Source organism: Glycine max, chromosome 5, assembly GCF_000004515.6.
Source record: "Glycine max cultivar Williams 82 chromosome 5, Glycine_max_v4.0, whole genome shotgun sequence".
Lineage (NCBI taxonomy): Eukaryota > Viridiplantae > Streptophyta > Magnoliopsida > Fabales > Fabaceae > Glycine > Glycine max.
In genome coordinates, this window is record NC_038241.2 from 25,151,608 (window position 1) to 25,170,596 (window position 18,989).

Sequence of the window (18,989 nt, forward strand, 5' to 3'; positions counted from 1 at the left end):
TACATGACTCATACGAATCAATAATCCGTACGAGTTAAAAAAAATTCATACGAATCATCAATCCGTATGAGTCATACAGATCGCTAAACCGTATTTAAAGAAAAGATGATGAACATTTTAGTCCTTTCGCATGTGTCGTAAGGTATCCATGCCTAAATCATATCATACAAGACAAACCAAATAAAACCATCCAGGTCCATCTGGGGTTTTTTATTAGCAGATCGGTGAAGCAGTAAAAAAAACATAAACCAGATCCAGCCTATGAAACATTCAAGGTAATCGCATAAATTTATCTGCTCTGAGCAAACATAAGCGTTTTAATAGGGTACAACACTGTCAATTGGCAATTGCAATAAGAATGAACACAAATACAGCACATATTAGAAATTTTAACTATTCTCACTTCTAATCACTACAAAATTGTATCTAAATGATGTGCAATCATGCTAGCTTTGGCTGGCCGCACCACCTCTACCGCATAAGATATTTCATTGATTTAAATTTGAACTCCAAATGTTGGCGTGCAGCTCTGTTAATCTGGGTAACTGCCTGCTGTAAGTTCCACTTGGGTATCTTTGTAAAGTGGAATTCTTATACCTGTAGCCCTAAGTCGATCCACCATGTCATAAAGAAATTCAAAAGTCAATTTAGATTGTTTGTTAAGTTCCTCCCTGATGTGAGGCTGAAGGCTGAACCAGTCTCCCAACAATTTATGAACATGAGAACGAATCATTCTCCACGGAACAGGGTATTTTTCACAAAGCTTCAAATACTCTATTAGCAGATCTGCCTGGTCCAGCTTTCCATCCACATTGGTACCTTCACTTTCAGACACCCACTCAGCAGTTCGAAATCCAGCAAAGAGAGCTGGATTTTCTAGCAGGGTCTCAGCGGAAAGAACCCCTTCGACCCCAGTCTCTTCTAAGCAGTCTCTAACATCATCAATATGCCTTATGTTCCCATTCGCAAGGACAGGGATTCTGACTGCATTCTTCACAGCCCTGATAGCTTTCCAGTCTGCTCGAAATTTCTTCCCATCCTTCTCATCTCTTGTCCTGCCATGAACAGCTAAAAGCATACAACCAGCCTCCTCAAGCATCCTAGCATACTTCAAAGTGTCCTCTAAATTTGGAAAGAGCCTAATCTTGCATGAAACAGGAACCTGAAGGTTAACAGCCAATTTTTCCACCAGAGATTTCACAAGAGGAAGGTTATCCATCAAGAAGGCACCATAGTATCCCCGTTTAGCAATGCGCTGAGGACACCTAAAAAATCATGTAAAATAAACCCACAATTTTTTTTTATCAAAATGGTAAAATCCAAAAAGGTAGAAATTAAATATTCTTGAACAATAAATTGTGTTAGTGTACCACCCTAGCTATGTAGATGATCCCCATCTCTCACCTAAACAATATTCTTAATATTATAACCGAGTAATACAGTTACACCAATAAGGCAGTAACAGAAATGAAGAAAACAATTTATTCAGAATGATTCCAGCCTGAGCCCAGTGTAAGAACAACCTGAACCAGAAGAATACAGGAGTATGAACTGGTCAGAGGAATTCAAGAGGTTCTGCTTCTCTCCTAAACCTTACTTCTGTCTCTCTCCTAAAAAGATCCGTCACTCACTGATTTAACTGGTACAAATAGAATCCCTCTAACAACTCTCTAATCAGTACAGCTAAGTGTAACAACCTCCCAGTCATTTGTAAATAATTCCCAATCGCAATTTGTGCCTGGTCAATCATGGCTACAGCTCTCTTCCTCCTAGTATAGACCCTTCTAATCATGGATCTGCTATCAAATACTCATTAAATGGTACTTAACAAACACTTTTCCTTATTCCTAGAACACAAGAATTCCTAGTATAGTAACTACAATCATAAACTTAAGTTACTCTCTCCTCCCTTGGAAAAATGTTTAAAGTATGCTTTCCTCTCCTTTAATATTTTAAAAATACGCTCCCATCTCAAGACATAAAATGTACAACATTTCAATTTACAAATGTAAACAAATTTCTAAACAGTGGTGAAATCCTATGAATGAACCTCCAAGGACATTTTCCCTTTTCTCAAAACTTTCACTGTCAACAGCAGCTAATATTGAACTCTGCATTATTGATTTTAGAACCACAGAAAATATGAAATTAAATTTGAAACACCAATACTATCAGCTTTGAAACTTCACCAAAATCTTCGTTTCACCTTCAAAAGTCCCAAAGTTGAGACAGTAACGGCTCAAGAGTATAATTTTTAAAATTTGAAGGGGATTCATGACCATTGGCCACTCATTCATTCCGTTCCCTTTCATCCTATCCTATAAACTATGGCACAAATTGCAATCACATACGGTATTGATTGAAATGATCAGATTCAGAACAAAAGGGAATGTAAATATACATTACCCAAGATTAATATCAACATAATCGCAAAAACGTTCCACCTTGCGTGCAGCTTCCAACAACACATCCGGATCGTTGGCACAGAATTGAACAAACAACGGTCGATCCTCCTGCGGATACTCCCAAAGTCACAACAACAACAACAACAACAACAACAACAACAACAACAACAACAGCAACAACTGGAAAAAAGGGGTTATTACTATTAAGGTGTGTTGGATGGACAAGGAAGAAGTGAAGAGGGGAAAAGCCGCGGGTTTGATGCCCTTTGCTAACAAATCTAACATAATATTCTAATGGACTAACATTTGCCGATAAATAAAAAATAAAATTATTACACTACCTTGCAAGTGGTGAACTCTTCGTTCCTATACTTTTCGGTCTCGGTGAAAATGCGGGAATGGAGCATGGGCGTGTACGCGCCCTGGGCACCGTACTTGCGGCACAGCATCCGGAAAGGCAGCTCCGAGTTGTCGACCATCGGGGCCACTATGAACCTGGGCCGGCCCAGCTTGGTCCAATGGGCCCACGCTTGCTCCGCCCGAGACTCTCCGCTCAGGCTCCGCGCCCGAAAGCCCATGTGCTGGTCGTTGTCGGAGGGGTGCTCTGCATCGAGAGATGTTGGGGTTTGGGCCATGAGGGGACGAGATTGTAGCGCGCGAAGAAATCGGTTGAGAGGGAGGAAGGAGTAGGGTTTAGGTTTTGGTTTCATCAGTGAACGATGATGAGTTTTGCGAGGGAACCCATCGCCGCCATCGATTTGCGTTGATGCTCGATGGCGTGTGGTGCGCGACGTGTTTGGGGTTTGCAAGGGAGGGATATTAATCCTCTACATGATGTTACCGGCAATAGCACTGAGTTTTTTTTTTTTTCCAATTTACACTCTGGTAAAATAATGGCACAAATTTATCCAGTGTTTTTACAACATTCACAATTTTAGTATCTAATCTTTTAATTGATAGTTAATGTGATTAATTTTAAATGTTTGCCTTGCATTTTTTATTCTTTCTTACAAATTAAATTTATCAATAATTAAATAATTAAAAAATATATTTCATGACTAAGAAACAAAACAGTCAAGTTAAAAAGCACACGGTCAACGTTTGAAATTAAACATAGAAACTAAAATTATAATTTTTAAAAAAAATATATAAAAAGAACAAAATATTTTAATTAAACAAAGATGGTTAAAATTATAAATTTAATAATAAATGAACGAAAATTATATTTTAATCTAAAATAATTGCAAAGTAGTCCTTATTTGAAAATATTATTAGAGTTGGTGTTATTAGGTATATTTGATGAAAGAAAAAAATATATTAGATACAATAACATAGGTAGTATTGGTGTAGTTCTCCAATTAAATTTAGAGTTTCATCTCAATAGTATGCAATGACATTTAGTGAATTTCTTTTGTGTTGACGTAATAGGGTGAAACTCTAAATTTAATTGAATAACAACATTGATTATACCTATACTTTTTTTTACAAAATAAAAGAATATTTTAATTAATAGGATGATTGGAACCTATCACAAGTTGTGTTCAGATTACCAAACATGGAAGGAAACAACAAAGATACAAACAAGATAGAGTAACATATCTCCCCAACATATGCAGACAACTCCCCACCTGTAATCCACCTTTCCTTTGACTCGGTACTAACACAAAAACTAAAAGGCATACAGTGCCCAAACTCCTTAATCCCTTTGTAACCCACACCCTATATTCACCAATTAACCAATATGGACATAACATATAACAATTTTCTCAATATATTGTAATTAAAGTGATATAGCCGAGTGAATACTATCTCAGTTCCGCCAATCACATCCTATTTGACAAAAACTTGATGTAATGTGTCGAATCCATGCGCCAAGAGTAGTGAGATATCCAGTCATTTCCCCATAGTTGATAGTCACTTTCATGCCCTAAATTTGATTGGATCAATAATATGATCCAAATTGCTGGTTTCTTGTCTGAAAATAATTGCATTTCTATGCAACCATAATGTCCATACGACAGCCATCCAAATTGCCCGCCATGTAATACACGAATTCCTTCTCTTCAACCTACCAACATGTTGCCAAAAGTGAACATTATAATCTAAAGGTAAAACCCTTTCCTCTCCACCCCACACATAACATCTTCTCCAACCTCCAAAGCAAAATTACATTCAAACAAAATATGTGCAACATTTTCTTGCACCAAATTACAGAAAACATAATTCATATTTGTTCCATTTGGTACAATTCTTCTTTTGCTCAAGTTATCCATAGTCTGCAACCTATTATGTGCCACCTCCCAAACAAAACCCTTTACCTTAAATGGTATTAGAAATCTCCAAATTTTGTTAAAGAAGTTTTGATTCCCCTCCTCATCAACTTGAAGAAGAAAGCCATATACTTGTGTAACCAAATATCCCTCTTCCAACTTATCCCCCCCATTGCCAAATATCCGCCATATCCTGTTTTGGTGTGATATTTCTATTTGTTTCCACATTTTGGGTATTTGAATGATTTTATATTTGACCAGAGTCTTCAAATATGAAAATGCTTCAGTTTTATTTTTTTTAATAGGCACATGTCAGCTAGGGTTTGGAAAGAGCCTCAAATATGAAACATTAGATGAATGTATGATGCGTCCAAGTGCGTAATGTCTTAGGCTATGTTTGACAAATTAGCTAAAAAAAAAAAAAACTAGCTAAAAATTGAAAAGCTAGTTAAAAGTTAGTCGCTAATAGTTGAAAGTTGGTATAATAACTTATTAAATCACAAGTATTTGATAAAAATAGTTGAAAAGCTAACACGGAGCTAAAAAACTAAGCTGGTAGCTAATAACTAAAAGTTAAGCTAACTTATTAAACCATAAGTGTTTGGTAAAATTATTTGTTAAAATAACTAAAAAAATAAAAAATTACATGAATAGACATATTTATATGATATTTTCATATAAATTTTAAATTGTTTTATGGATAAAATATATATTCTAAGGTCATACAATTTTAGTTTATTAATTAACTTTAAACTCTATTAACTTTTATGTTTAGATAAATTATTTTCATTATATTTTTAGTTTCAATTGTTACATTTGTACATGTTATGTATCCTACTATTAATATTATACTATATCTTATAATATTTTTAATCAAGTTTAAAAAATTAATAGAAAAATAAAAAATAAAAAAATTATTTAAAAAGGTTAATAAAAAATTTAACAAATATTTTAACGATAAAACGAGAATAAAATATCAAAAGTTTGAAACTAGTATTTTAAAATATACTACATGAAGTAATGTTTCAAAAACCGCTATAAGCTACTAATTTACCAACCGTCAAACTAGCTTCTAAATTAGTAAAAAGCTAAAAGTAGCTAAAATGACTAATCGAACAAAGCAAAAATGAACATATTTATATTATATTTTTGTATAAATTTTAATTTCAATTTTATCTATAAAAATATATTTTGGGGTGAAATAACTTTAGTTTTTAATTAGTTTTTGTAGAAGTAAGCTTCATGATGATGAATCAAGTATGATTCAAGTAGTTTTGATGATGACAAAAAGCCCAAAAGAATGATGTCAAGATTGAGTCAACAAGTTCAAGATCAAGATTAAAGAAAAGACATCAAGAAGAATCAAGATTCAAGAGAAGATGAATTCAAGATTCAAGAGAAGAAACCAAAAAACAACAAGTCAAGACTTCACAAGGAAAGTATTGAAAAGGATTTTTCAAAAACCAAACATAGCACAGTTTTGTTTTACAAGAAAAGTTTTTCCAAATTTTTCTAAGATATCAGAGTATTTACTCTCTGGTAATCGATTACCAATTACTTGTAATCGATTACCAGTGGTAAAGTTTGATTTCAAAAGCTTTTAACTGAATTTGCAACATTCCAAATGTTTTTTAAATGGTGTAATCGATTACAATATATTGGTAATCGATTACCAGTGTATCTGAACGTTGAAATTCAAATTCAATTGTGAAGAGTCACATCTTTTCATAAAATGCTTTGTGTAATCGATTACATGGTTATAGTAATCGATTACCAGTGACAAGTTCTGAATAAAAAGTCAAGAGATGTAACTCTTCCAATGATTTTCTCAAGATTTTCTCAAGGTTATAACTCTTCTAATGGTTTTCTTGACCAGATATGAAGAGTCTATAAAAGCAAGACCTTGACTTGCATTTCAATAAATTTTACAACTTTTGAATTTCTTTGAACAACTTTTGAGATATCTTGAAACCTTCGCTTCTCATCTTTCTTCTTCTTCCTTTGCCAAAAAGCTTTCTAAGTTTTCTGTTTTCCAAACCTTGTTGTTCTGCAGAAAACAAAAGTGTGCTATATCTTTTCATTCTCTTCTCCCTTTGCCAAAAAGAATTCAACAAGGACTAATCGCCTGAATTCTTTTTGTGTCTCTCTTCTCCCTTTTCCAAAAGAACAAAGGACTAACCGTCTGAATTCTTTTGTGTCTCCCTTCTCCCTTTTCAAAGAATTCCAAAGGACACAGTCTGAGAATTCTTTTGATTCTTCCCTTCCCCTTAAACAAAAGATTTCAAAGGACTAACCGCCTGAGATATCTTTTGTTTCCCCTTACAAAGATTCAAAGGACTAATCGCCTGAGAATTCTTTGTCTTAACACACTGAAGGGTACATCCTTTGTGGTACAAGTAGAGGGTACATCTACTTGGGTTGTTGTAATTGAGAACAAGAGAGGGTACATCTCTTGTGGATCAGTTTAAGTAGAGGGTACATCCACTTGGTTGTTCAAAGAGAACAAGGAAGGGTACATCCCTTATGGATCTTTGCTTGTAAAGGATTTTACAAGGTTGAAAGAAATCTCAAGAACCGGTGGTTGATTGAGGATTGGATGTAGGCACGGGTTGTGGCCGAACCAATATAAAATTCTTGTGTTTGTCTTCTTCTTCCCTACACTCTTTAATTTCTGCTATGCACTTTAATTATCGTTTTTACTTTTGGTTAAGTTTCTATTTCTGTTCTTTACTTTCTTGACATTATAGTGAAAGCCAAATTGAATCTAGTAACATTAAGAAAGATAGATTTTTAATTGGTAAAGGTTAATTAATAATTAATTCAACCCCCCTTTTTAATTATTTTGAGGCCACTTGATTCAACAGTTTTACACTCTTGCAATTTTTTATTTATAGATAAATCCTTTTAATTATATTTTTAGTTTTGATTTTACATTTTTTCATATTATGTATTCTACTATTAATCTTATACTATGCCTTAAAATATTTTTAATCAAATTTAAAATAAACTAATATATATATATATATATATATATATATATATATATATATATATATATCTACTAGTAGACATTATACTTTTATTATATTAATTAGGATAATAGTTAAAATAAATCGCCTAATATAAACTGTTTAAAAAATAAATCAAACATTTATTATTGTCAATTTCATGAAATATAATAAAAATAAGTAAAAAAATATAATAAAACTATTTTATTTAAAAAGGATAATAGGAAATTTTAATAAATATTTTAAGGATAAAGGGGAATAAAATATAAAAAAGATAAAAGCTAACATTTTAAAAATACTACTTGAAATAACATTTTAAAAAATGTTAGATCAAAATTACTAAAAAGAAAAACTATTTACCGAACAATTAAAGAAGTTTTTCAACTAAAAACTAACAATTAGCTGAAATGGTTTGTCAAACATAACGTTATTTGAAAGTTGTTGGATCAAGTGGCCTCGGAATAATTAAGAAGGGGGGGTTGAATTAATTATTAATGTGTCCTAACTAGTTTAAAAATTATCCTTCTTAATGTTACTAGATTCAACTAGGCTTTTACTACAAAGTTAATAAAGTAAAGAACAAAAACAAAAATTAAACCAAAAGCAAAAGCGGCAATTAAAAGTACACAGCGGAAAGTAAAGAGTGTAGGGAAGAAGAAGACAAACACAAGATTTATACTGGTTCGGTCACAATCCGTGCCTACGTCCAGTCCCCAAGCAACCAACGGTTCTTGAGATTTCTTTCAACCTTGTAAAATCCTTTACAAGCCAAAGATCCACAAGGGATGTACCCTCCCTTGTTCTCTTTGAACAACCAAGTGGATGTACCCTCCACTTGAACTGATCCACAAGAGATGTACCCTCTCTTGTTCTTAGTACAACAACCTAAGTAGATGTACGCTCTACTTATACCACAAAGGATGTATCATCCAATGTGTTATGACAAAGAATTCTCAGGCGGTTAGTCCTTTGAATCTTTGTAAGGGGAAACAAAATATATCTCAGGCGGTTAGTCCTTTGAATTCTCTTAGAAAGAGAGAAGAGGGACCCAAAAGAATTCAGGCGGTTAGTCTTTCTATTCTTTTGGCAAAGGGAGAAGTGAATGAAGAAGAAGAATAACACAAGTTTTTGAACAATGAACTTTTCTTGGAAGAGAAAGTTTTGAACAAAAACCCTTAGAAAGAAGTTGAGAAATGAATCAGAGATTTCTGTAAAAAAACTTGTTATGAAACTTGTTATGAAATTCATGTCATGGTCACATATTTATAATCACTTGATGACTCAAGTTTAAAGTTTGTGACTCTTGGGAATTTCTTTAAAACTAGTCACCTTTTAAAAATTGTGACTCTTTTGAAAACTAGTCACTTAAAAAGTTGTGACTTTTGAAAAAATCTTCAAAAACAAGTCACTTTAAGAATTGTGACTTTTGGAAATTTATTTTTTGAAATCAGTCACTGGTAATCGATTACCATTAAGGTATAATCGATTACATATCAAAAGATGTGACTCTTCATGTTTAAATTTGAAAATCAAAACGTTTAGAAACACTGGTAATCAATTACAAGTATTGTGTAATCGATTACACAAGTTTAAAATGATTTGAAAATGTTTTATCACTAGCTGTGACTCTTGAAATTTGAAATCTAATGTTTTAAAACATTGGTAATTGATTACATGATTATGGTAATCGATTACTACCTTCTGGTAATCGATTACCAAAGAGTAAAACTCTCTGGTAAAAGATTTTGTGAAAACTTCTTGTGCTACTCAATGTTTTGAAAAACATTTTTTAGTACTTATCTTGATTGAGTCTTTTCTTGATTCTTGAATCTTGAGTCTTGAATCTTGATCTTGATTATTCTTGAATCTTGATTCTTGAAACTTGATTCTTGAATCTTTGGAATTTGCTTAACTCTTGATTCTTTGGCATCATCAAAATAATCTTGGAAGGTATTGCTTCCACAAAAGTTAGGTTAAATATGTTTGGTTTCAATTAACTTATAAAAAATTGTGTAAGTTGGATTAAATATGTTTAATTCTTATAAAACAAATCAATTTTGGTTTTGAAATTGTAATTAGATTTGTTAAAATAATCCTTGGCTAATAGGGACACATTTAAGGGGGCATACAGGGGCCGACCTCTCTCAAGACCCTTTATGTATGTAGTAGGAAAAAAAATACTTTTTTAAATACTGATAAAGAAAAATGAATAAGAAAAATAGGCTTTTGAGTTTATATTTATGCCTAGTTTTACACATAAAATTATTAATAAATAGAAATATTTTTCTTAAACTTATTATTTATTCAATAACTACTTATTAGAAATTAAACATTTAAATAATTGTGGAAAAAAATTATCCCCCTTGACACCCTCTTCTTTGATATATTCTTGAATCCATTCCTATTAGTCAACTTCATCCTATTGACACAATATCCCATTATGAGGGGATTAAAAGCCACTAAGAGCATCATTAGTGGGAGATCTTGGAATGGATTCTTAAGCTCAAGAATTTTTCTTGTGAAGATGCATCATTGGAGCAACATCAAGGATCTCTAATGTACAAGATCCATTCTTGCAGAAGAACCCTTAAGATATGCACTGCTCTTAAAAAAATTATTTTAAATCTCTCCCTAAAAACTTTGAGAGGGAACCAAAACACCACTATATCAAACATAACAACAACAAATCAAAAAATGAAAATTTCACTACAATCCAATGAAAAAAGAGGGAAAATAACAAACAAAAAATAGATCTCACCAAAAAATAGATAAAAAAACATCAATAAATCCCAAGGAACTCAATGAAACTAAGAAATCAATTTATATAAAAAAAATCAGAAACAAATTTGGAACGTCACCACCATGGAATCGTTGGTCTTGGAGGGCAGATGTTTGGAGATGGTGATGACGAAATAGGATTTGATATTCAAGTGTGACTCAGAGTAAGAATGGGATCTTACCTAACCAGATCTGGTTGATGCCAACATGAGATTGTTTTGGCCCATAAAGAGACCTTTTCAAGCTACAAACAATTTTTTTCCTCCCTTGCACCTCAAAACCTTCAGGTTGATGCAACAGAATGTCTTCCTTTAATCTTCCATGGAGAAAGGTTGTTTTGACATCAATTTGCTTTAACTCCATGTCTAGAGTCTCTACAAGAGCCATTAAAACATGTATTGAAGTGTGTTGAACTATTGGGGAGGATATCTCATTGTAGTCCATTCCTTCTTACTGATTGAAGCATTTCGCTACCAGACGCGCTTTATACTTGATGACTTCATTACTGGACGACCAAGATTTCTTCTTGAAGATTCGCTTGCACCCCACTACTCGTCTGCCTTCAGGTAATTCAACTAAATCCCAAGTCTTTTTCTAAGGGATTTCTTCTCTTCATTTATAGCCATCATCCATTCTTTAGCTCCAGAACAAGAAATTGCTTCCTAATAAGTGGTTGGTTCAAATGAATCAATTTCTTATGTCACCTGTAGCGCATAAGAAACTATAGTATCAAAGCCATATCTTTCAAGTGCTTTCTTTGATTTGTCTTTGAGACTTTCTTATTGTTGTGGTTTTCAGATGGTTCTTACTTATCCAATCAAAATCCTCAACTGGTGTTAAATTTTGATGTTGAGGTTGCATTCTTTTTTTTTTTAAGATCTTGATTAGTCTCATCAAGTGCTTCAAACTATTTTTTGTCACTAAAATTGTTTATTGTGCATCTCTCAAACTCCACATGCTTAATGACATCCTTAGCCTTTCCTAAATCTTCTTCAGATTTAGAAGGCAACGTAGTAAGTTCATCAAAGATGACATCTCTACTCAAGATGATCTTTCTTTCTAATGGAGACCAAATTTGGAATCCTTTAACTCCATCCCCATAGCCCATAAAGACACCTTTCTTGGCTTTAGGCTCCAACTTACCTTTACTTATTTGATAGTATGTTGGACATCCAAACACCTTCAACATTGGGTATTTAGAAGATTTGTTAGAAAATACCTAAATTGGGGTCTTGAAACCTATGGCAATACAGGGGGAGTGATTCACGAGATAACATGTTGTATCGAATGCCTCAACCCATAAACTGCTATTCAGCCCTAAATTGGATAGCGTGCATCTAACCTTTTCCAACAAGGTCATGTTTATATTTTAGCTACTTCATTCTACTACAGAGTATAGCATACAATATGTTGTCTTGCAATGCCTTCATCTTTATAGAATTCATTGAATTCCATGGAACAAAATTTCAAGCCGTTGAGTCCTAAGACACTTAACTGTCTTTCCTATTTGATTCTTCATAAGAATCATCTAATGCTTGAAACATTTGAAAGCTTTAGATTTTTACTTCATCATGAATACCCATGTCATCCAGGAGTAATCACAAATAATGCAGAGGAAGTGCCTTGCCCCTCTAGTGATGGAATTCTTGAAGGCTCCCAGTAGTTAAAATGGATGTAGTCCATTGTGGCCTTTGTAATGTGATGTAACTCCTTGTAGGCCTTGGATCTAGTGATGGAACTCTTGAAGGCTCTTAGTAGTCATAATGGATGTAATCCAATGGGGCCTTTGTAATGTGATGTAGCTCTAGTAGAGCTTGTAGGCCTTGTATCTTCTTCATCAATGAAGTCATTTGCTTCTTGAAAATCAATGGCAGCGGAATGGAGAATGAGGAAAGGTGATTGGAGATGCCACTTCAAGGAGAAGATAAGTCAAGAACTGTAGAAGCAAAGCTTCATGGTGAATCAAAGGTGATTTAAAGGTATTTTGATGATAACAATGATGATAACAAAAGATAATGACAAAGGTGATGACAAAAAGCTCAAAGATCAATCAAAGAACAACTCAAGTGAATCAAAGATCAATCAAAGAACAACTCAAGTGAATCAAGAACAATTCAAGAGTTCAAGATAAGAATCAAGAAGAATTCAAGACTCAAGAAGAAAGTTTAGAGTCAAGAATCAAGATTCAAGGTTCAAGAATCAAGATCAAGATTCAAGACTCAAGATTCAAGAATCAAGAGAAGGCTTAATCAAGATAAGTATAAAAAGTTTTTCTCAAAAATTGAGTAGCACATGGTTTTTCTCAAAACATGTTTACCAATGAGTTTTTACTCTCTGGTAATCGATTACCATATTGTTGTAATCGATTACCAGTAGCAAAATGGATTTGAAAAAGTTTTCAAATTGAATTTACATCGTTCCAATTAATTTCAAAAAGCTGTAATCGATTACAATGTTTTGGTAATCGATTACCAGTGCCTTTGAACGTTGAAATTCAAATTCAAATGTGAAGAGTCACATCCTTTCACATAAAAGCTTTGTGTAATCGATTACACTAATTTGGTAATCGATTAACAGTGATTGTTTCTGAACAAATCAAAAGATGTAACTCTTCAAATGGTTTTTGACTTTTTCAAATTGGTTTTAAGTTTTTCTAAAAGTTATAACTCTTCTAAATGGTCTTCTTGACCAGACATGAAGAGTCTATAAAAGCAAGGCTTTGTTTTGCATTTTTTTTTTTGAAAAAAAAATCATTCTTTCAATCTTGAATACTTTTCCAATCAATCTCTTACAATCCTTTACAAGCCTTGAATCTCTTTGAACTTCTTCTTCTTCTTTGTACCAAAAGCTTTCTGAAGTTTTCTGGTTTTCTAATCCTTGAAAACTTGTGTTATTCATCTTTTCATTCTCTTCTCCCTTTGCCAAAAAGAATTCACCAAGTACTAACCGCCTGAATTCTTTTTGTGTCTCTCTTCTCCCTTTTCTAAAAGAACGAAGGACTAACCGCCTGAATTCTTTTGTGTCTCCCTTCTCCCTTGTCAAAGAATTCAAAACGACACAGTCTGAGAATTCTTTTGATTCTTCCTTTTCCCTAATACAAAAGTGTTCAAAGGACTAACTGTCTGAGAATTCTTTTGTATCCCCATTCACAAAGTATCAAAGGTTTAATAACCTGAGATCTTTGTCTCAACACATTGGAGGGTACATCCTTTGTGGTACAAGTAGAGGGTACATCTACTTGGGTTTGACTGAGAACAAAAGAGGGTACATCTCTTATGGATCAGTTCTAGTGGAGGGTACATCCACTAGGGTTTCAAAGAGAACAAGGGAGGGTATATCCCTTGTGGATCTTTGCTTGTAAAAGGATTTTTACAAGGTTGAAAGAAATCTCAAGGACCGCAGGTCGCTTGGGGACTGGATGTAGGCATGGGTTGTTGCCGAACCAGTATAAAAACTCTTGTGTGTTTGTTTCCTTCTTCCCTACTCTTTTACTTTCCGTTGTGCATTTAATTTCCGCTTTTACTTTCTGTTAAGTTTCTCTTCTACTCCTCATTCTCTTAACAATTTAGTAAAAGCCTTAGAAGACTAATTTTTTAATTAGTAAAGGTTTAGGAATAATTAATTCAACCCCCCATTCTTAATTATTCTGAGGCCACTCGATCCAACAAGAACAAGCTCACCACTATAGGAAGTCATGGATAAGAGCTTGAAGGTAGGAGAAAATGAGTGAAGGGAGAGGGAGAGAAGGAGCACGTAATTTATGCCTCAAATGAGGTCTAAACTTTGAAGCCTAATTTCTCAAATGATCAAAGTTGAAAAAATGCACACACAAGGCCTCTATTTATAGCCTAAGTGTCACACAAAATTGGAGGGAAATTTGAATTTCAAATTTCACTTAAATTTGAATTTGAATTTATGGGGCCAAATTTGGAGCCAAAATTTCACTAATTATGATTAGTGAATTTTAGCTATGGTTCAGCCCACTAATCCAAGATTAAGTCCAAGATTCTCCACTAAGTGTACTTAGGTGTCATGAGGCATGTAAAGCATGAAGGACATGTACAAAGAGTGACTATATGATGTGACAATGGGATGTAGCAAGAAAATGCTCACCTCCCCCTTAGGATGGTCCAAAATTTAATTGGATTGGGCTTCTCCCAATTCAATTAAATTTCTCTCCCAACACACACACATCAAACAATACACTTAATGCATATGAAAGTACAAAACTACCCGTAATACAAAAACTAGTCTAGGTGCCCTAAAATACAAGGGCTAAAAAATTCTACATTACTAAGGTACCCTCCTTACACTATGGAGCCCTAAATACAAGGCCCAAAAATAATGAAACCCTAATCTAATATGTACAAAGATAAGTAGGCTCATACTTAGCCCCTGGAACCAAAATCTACCCTAAGGCTCATCAGAACCCTAGGTGTTAGACAAGTGGCCTCAGATATCTTTAAGAATGGGGGGGGGGGGGGGGTTAATTAAGATATCAAAGACTATCCCCCAATTAAAATTTTAACTCTCTTCTTGAATTAATAATTTACCCTTAATATGAATTACTCAAAATATAATTCAAAGTAAACTTCTTTAAAGAAAGAGATAAATGACAATAAATAAAAGAAGTTTAAGGGAAGAGAGAATACAAACTCAGTTTTTATACTAGTTCGGCCATGCCCTGTGCCTACGTCCAGTCCCCAAGCAACCCGCTTGAGATTTCCACTATCTTGTAAAATGCCTTTTACAAAGTTTGAACCACATAGGGACAACCCTTCCCTTGTGTTCAGAAATCCTTACAACTCAAGAGACCCTCAGTCCCTTAATCAATCTCTTTGAATAAGAAGAAGAAGAAGAAGAAGAAGAATTCTCTCTTTTAAGAGAAAAAAATATTACAATTGAAGATCAATCAAGATTCCTTATTGAATATGCAAGTGTTTGACCAAGGAATCTTTTTGAGAGGATAAGACATTTCAGTTCAGAAAAAACTCTGACGAATTTCGTGTCCTAAGTCTCCTATATATAGGCCTTTGATGGTCATTCAAAAACATTTGAATAGATGTGACTGTTGGGAGTTATTTTTGAAAATTCCTGACCGATAATCGATTACATAACTGTTGTAATCGATTACACAGTTAGTTTCTGAAGAGTTGTGACTCTTCAGACTTGAAATTTGAATTTTAAGTTCTGGTAATCGATTACACACAATCTATAATCGATTACAGGCTTTGAAATTTAAATTTAAATTTCTAAAGACTGTTATAAAACGTTTAAAACTCTTGGTGTAATTGATTACAGGCTTTTAAAAACAAATTCAAAATTTTAAGAACATTTCAGAAACTACTTTGGCCACTGGTAATCGATTACATCCTCTGGTAATCGATTACTAGAGAGTAAATACCATATTTTTGAAATTTCAAAAAGCTTTTTGGAAAATGTCCTTTGGCTAAACCTTTTGCATTATCAAGTAAAGAATGTTGTCCAAGACTCTAAGGACTAACTTCATCATTTATCTTGAATTTCTGAGTCCTTGACTTGGATTAAACTTGAGAAGCACTTATCTTGTGGCATTATCAAAACTTTGGATTTGATTGAAATCTTGCACACATGCACACACTAAACATAATATCTGGCCTACTTGCAGATAAGTAAAGTAGAGATCTAATCATACCTCTATATTGCTTTCATCAACGGGTTGACCAGACTCATCTTTGTCAAGGTAGCAACCAGTGCTCATAGGAGTAGCCAAGTGTTTTGAGTTCTCCATTCCGAATCTCTTGATGAGTTCTTTACAATATTTTGCTTGGTTGACAAAGATCCCATCATTTGTTTGTTTGATTTGTAATCCAAGAAAGTAATTTAACTCACCCATCATGGACATCTCAAACTCACTTTGCATGTCAATAGAAAAATCCTTGCACAAAGATTCATTAGTAGATCCAAAGATTATATCATCAACATAAATTTGTACCAATAAGATATCATTATCCTTCTTCTTAATGAATAAGGTGGTATCTACCTTTCCTCGAATGAAATTATTTTCTAATAGGAATTTACTTAATCTTTCATACCAAGCCCTAGGTGCTTGTTTTAACCCATAAAGTGCTTTCTTTAACCTATAGACATGATCTAATTTTTGTGAGTCTTCAAACCCGGGAGGTTGTTCTACATATACTTCCTCTTGGATTAAAACATTTAAGAAGACACTCTTGACATCCATTTGATATAGTTTAAAGTTCATAATAGATGCATAAGCTAAAAGCATCCTAATGGCTTATAATCTAGCTACGGGTGCAAAGGTTTCTTCATAGTCTATCCCTTCTTCTTGGTTGTACCCTTTTGCAACTAGTCTAGCTTTATTTCTAATTACTATACCATTTTCATCTAGTTTATTTCTAAATACCCACTTAGTTCTTATAATGGGGTAGTTATGTGGTTTCTGAACTAGTTCCCAAACATTATTTCTCTCAAATTGATTTAACTCTTCTTGCATAGCAACTATCCATTAATCATCTATTATGGCTTCTTTAAAGTTTTTAGGTTCTAGCATAGAAACAAATGCCATGTTATTGCATAAATCTTTAAGAGAGTGCTAGTTGTTACCCCTTTTGAGATATCTCCGATGATATTGTCAAGAGGATGATTTCTTGAGGTTTTCCATTCTTTGGGAAGATCATCATTTTCTTGGGCTATGTCATCTTGAACATCCTTGTTTTCTTCATTTCTCTTTAGCATCAAATTTTCCTAAGCTTTCTTTACCATTGTTTAGGACCAAACATTTACATCCAAAAACATATAAATGAGCAATGTTTGGTTTTCTATTGTTAAATAGTTCATATGGGGTTTTCTTAAGAATGGGTCTTATTAAGGCTCTATTCATAATATAACATGCGGTGTTGACAGCTTCTGCCCAAAAATATTTTGGAAGTGGAGTGTCATTTAAAAGGGTTCTAGCGATTTCTTCTAAAGATCTATTTTTCCTTTCTACTACACCGTTTTGTTGGGGTGTCCTAGGTGCAGAAAAGTTGTGTTCTATGCCATGTTCATCACAAAACATTTCAAAATCATTGTTTTCAAATTCACCTCCATGATCACTTCTAATGGAGATAATTTTGAGATTTTTCTTGTTTTGGATGACTTTGGCAAGTCTTCTAAATGCATTAAATGCATCATTTTTGTGAGTAAGAAATAAAGTCCAAGTATACCTAGAATAGTCATCAACAATTACTAATGCATAGTAACTACCACCAAAACTCATGACCCTAGAGGGTCCAAACAAATCCATATGCAATAATTGTAATGGTTGAGTGGTAGAGACAATATTTTTAGATTTAAAAGATGCTCTTGTTTGTTTACCTTTTTGGCATGCATCACATAATTTATCTTTTTCAAACTTTAATTTTGGTAAACCAACAACTAGGTCTTTTGAGATTAATCTATTTAGATGATCCATGTTAATGTGAGTAATTCTCTTATGCCACAACCCAAGTAGATGTACCCTATACTTATACCACAAAGGATGTACCCTCCAATGTGTTAGGACAAAGAATTCTCAGACGGTTAGTCCTTTGAATCTTTGTAAGGGGAAACAAAAGATATCTCAGGCGGTTAGTCTTTTGAAATCTTTTGTTTAAGGGGAAGGGAAGAATCAAAAAAATTCTCAGGCGGTTAGTCCTTTGAATTCTCTTGGAGGAGGGAGAAGGGAGACACAAAAGAACTCAGGCGGTTAGTCCTTCGATTCTTTTGGCAAGAGGGATAAGTGAATGAAGAAAAAGAATAGCACAAGTTTTTGGTCAATGAACTTTTCTTGAAAGAGAAAGTATTGAACAAAAACTCTTAGAAAGATGAAGAGAAATGAATCAGAAAGTTCTGTAAAAACAAACATTATTGAAATTCATGCCACGGTCACATATTTATAATCATTTGATGACTCAAGTTAAAGTTTGTGACTCTTGGAAATTTCTTTAAAACTAGTCACCTTTTAAAAATTGTGACTCTTTTGAAAACTAGTCACTTAAAAAGTTGTGACTTTTGAAAAAATCTTCAGAAACAATTCACTTTAAGAATTGTGACTTTTGGAAATTTATTTTTTGAAATCAGTCACTGGTAATCGATTACCATCAAGGTGTAATCGATTACACATCAACAGATGTGACTCTTCATGTTTAAATTTGAAAATCAAAACGTTTAGAAACACTGGTAATTGATTACAAGTATTGTGTAATCGATTACACAAGTTTGAAATGATTTGAAAAAGTTTTATCACAAGTTGTGACTCTTGAAATTTGAAAGCTAACGTTTTAAAACATTGGTAATCGATTACATGTTCATGGTAATCGATTAGAGCTTTGTAAATCAGTTTTGAAAACAATGCTGGCTACTAGTAATCGATTACTAGAGAGTAAAACTCTTTGGTAAAAGATTTTGTGAAAAATTCTTGTGCTACTCAATGTTTTGAAAAAAAATTTTAGTACTTATCTTGATTGAGTCTTCTCTTGATTCTTGAATCTTGAGTCTTGAATCTT

The 18,989-nt window shown here is 33.4% G+C and overlaps 1 protein-coding gene across 1 annotated transcript; it reads right to left on the bottom strand.

The window, feature by feature from the left end:
• Window positions 1-262: 262 nt before the first annotated feature.
• Window positions 263-3,248, bottom strand: LOC100812753 (tRNA-dihydrouridine(16/17) synthase [NAD(P)(+)]-like). Its single transcript, XM_006579835.3, has 3 exons — window positions 2,747-3,248; window positions 2,407-2,513; window positions 263-1,265 (listed from the first exon to the last, which is right to left on the bottom strand). Exons 1-3 carry the CDS (start codon window positions 3,113-3,115, stop codon window positions 533-535), a joined length of 1,209 nt encoding a protein of 402 aa, XP_006579898.1. The 5' UTR covers window positions 3,116-3,248; the 3' UTR covers window positions 263-532.
• Between the last annotated feature and the right edge of the window lie 15,741 nt (window positions 3,249-18,989).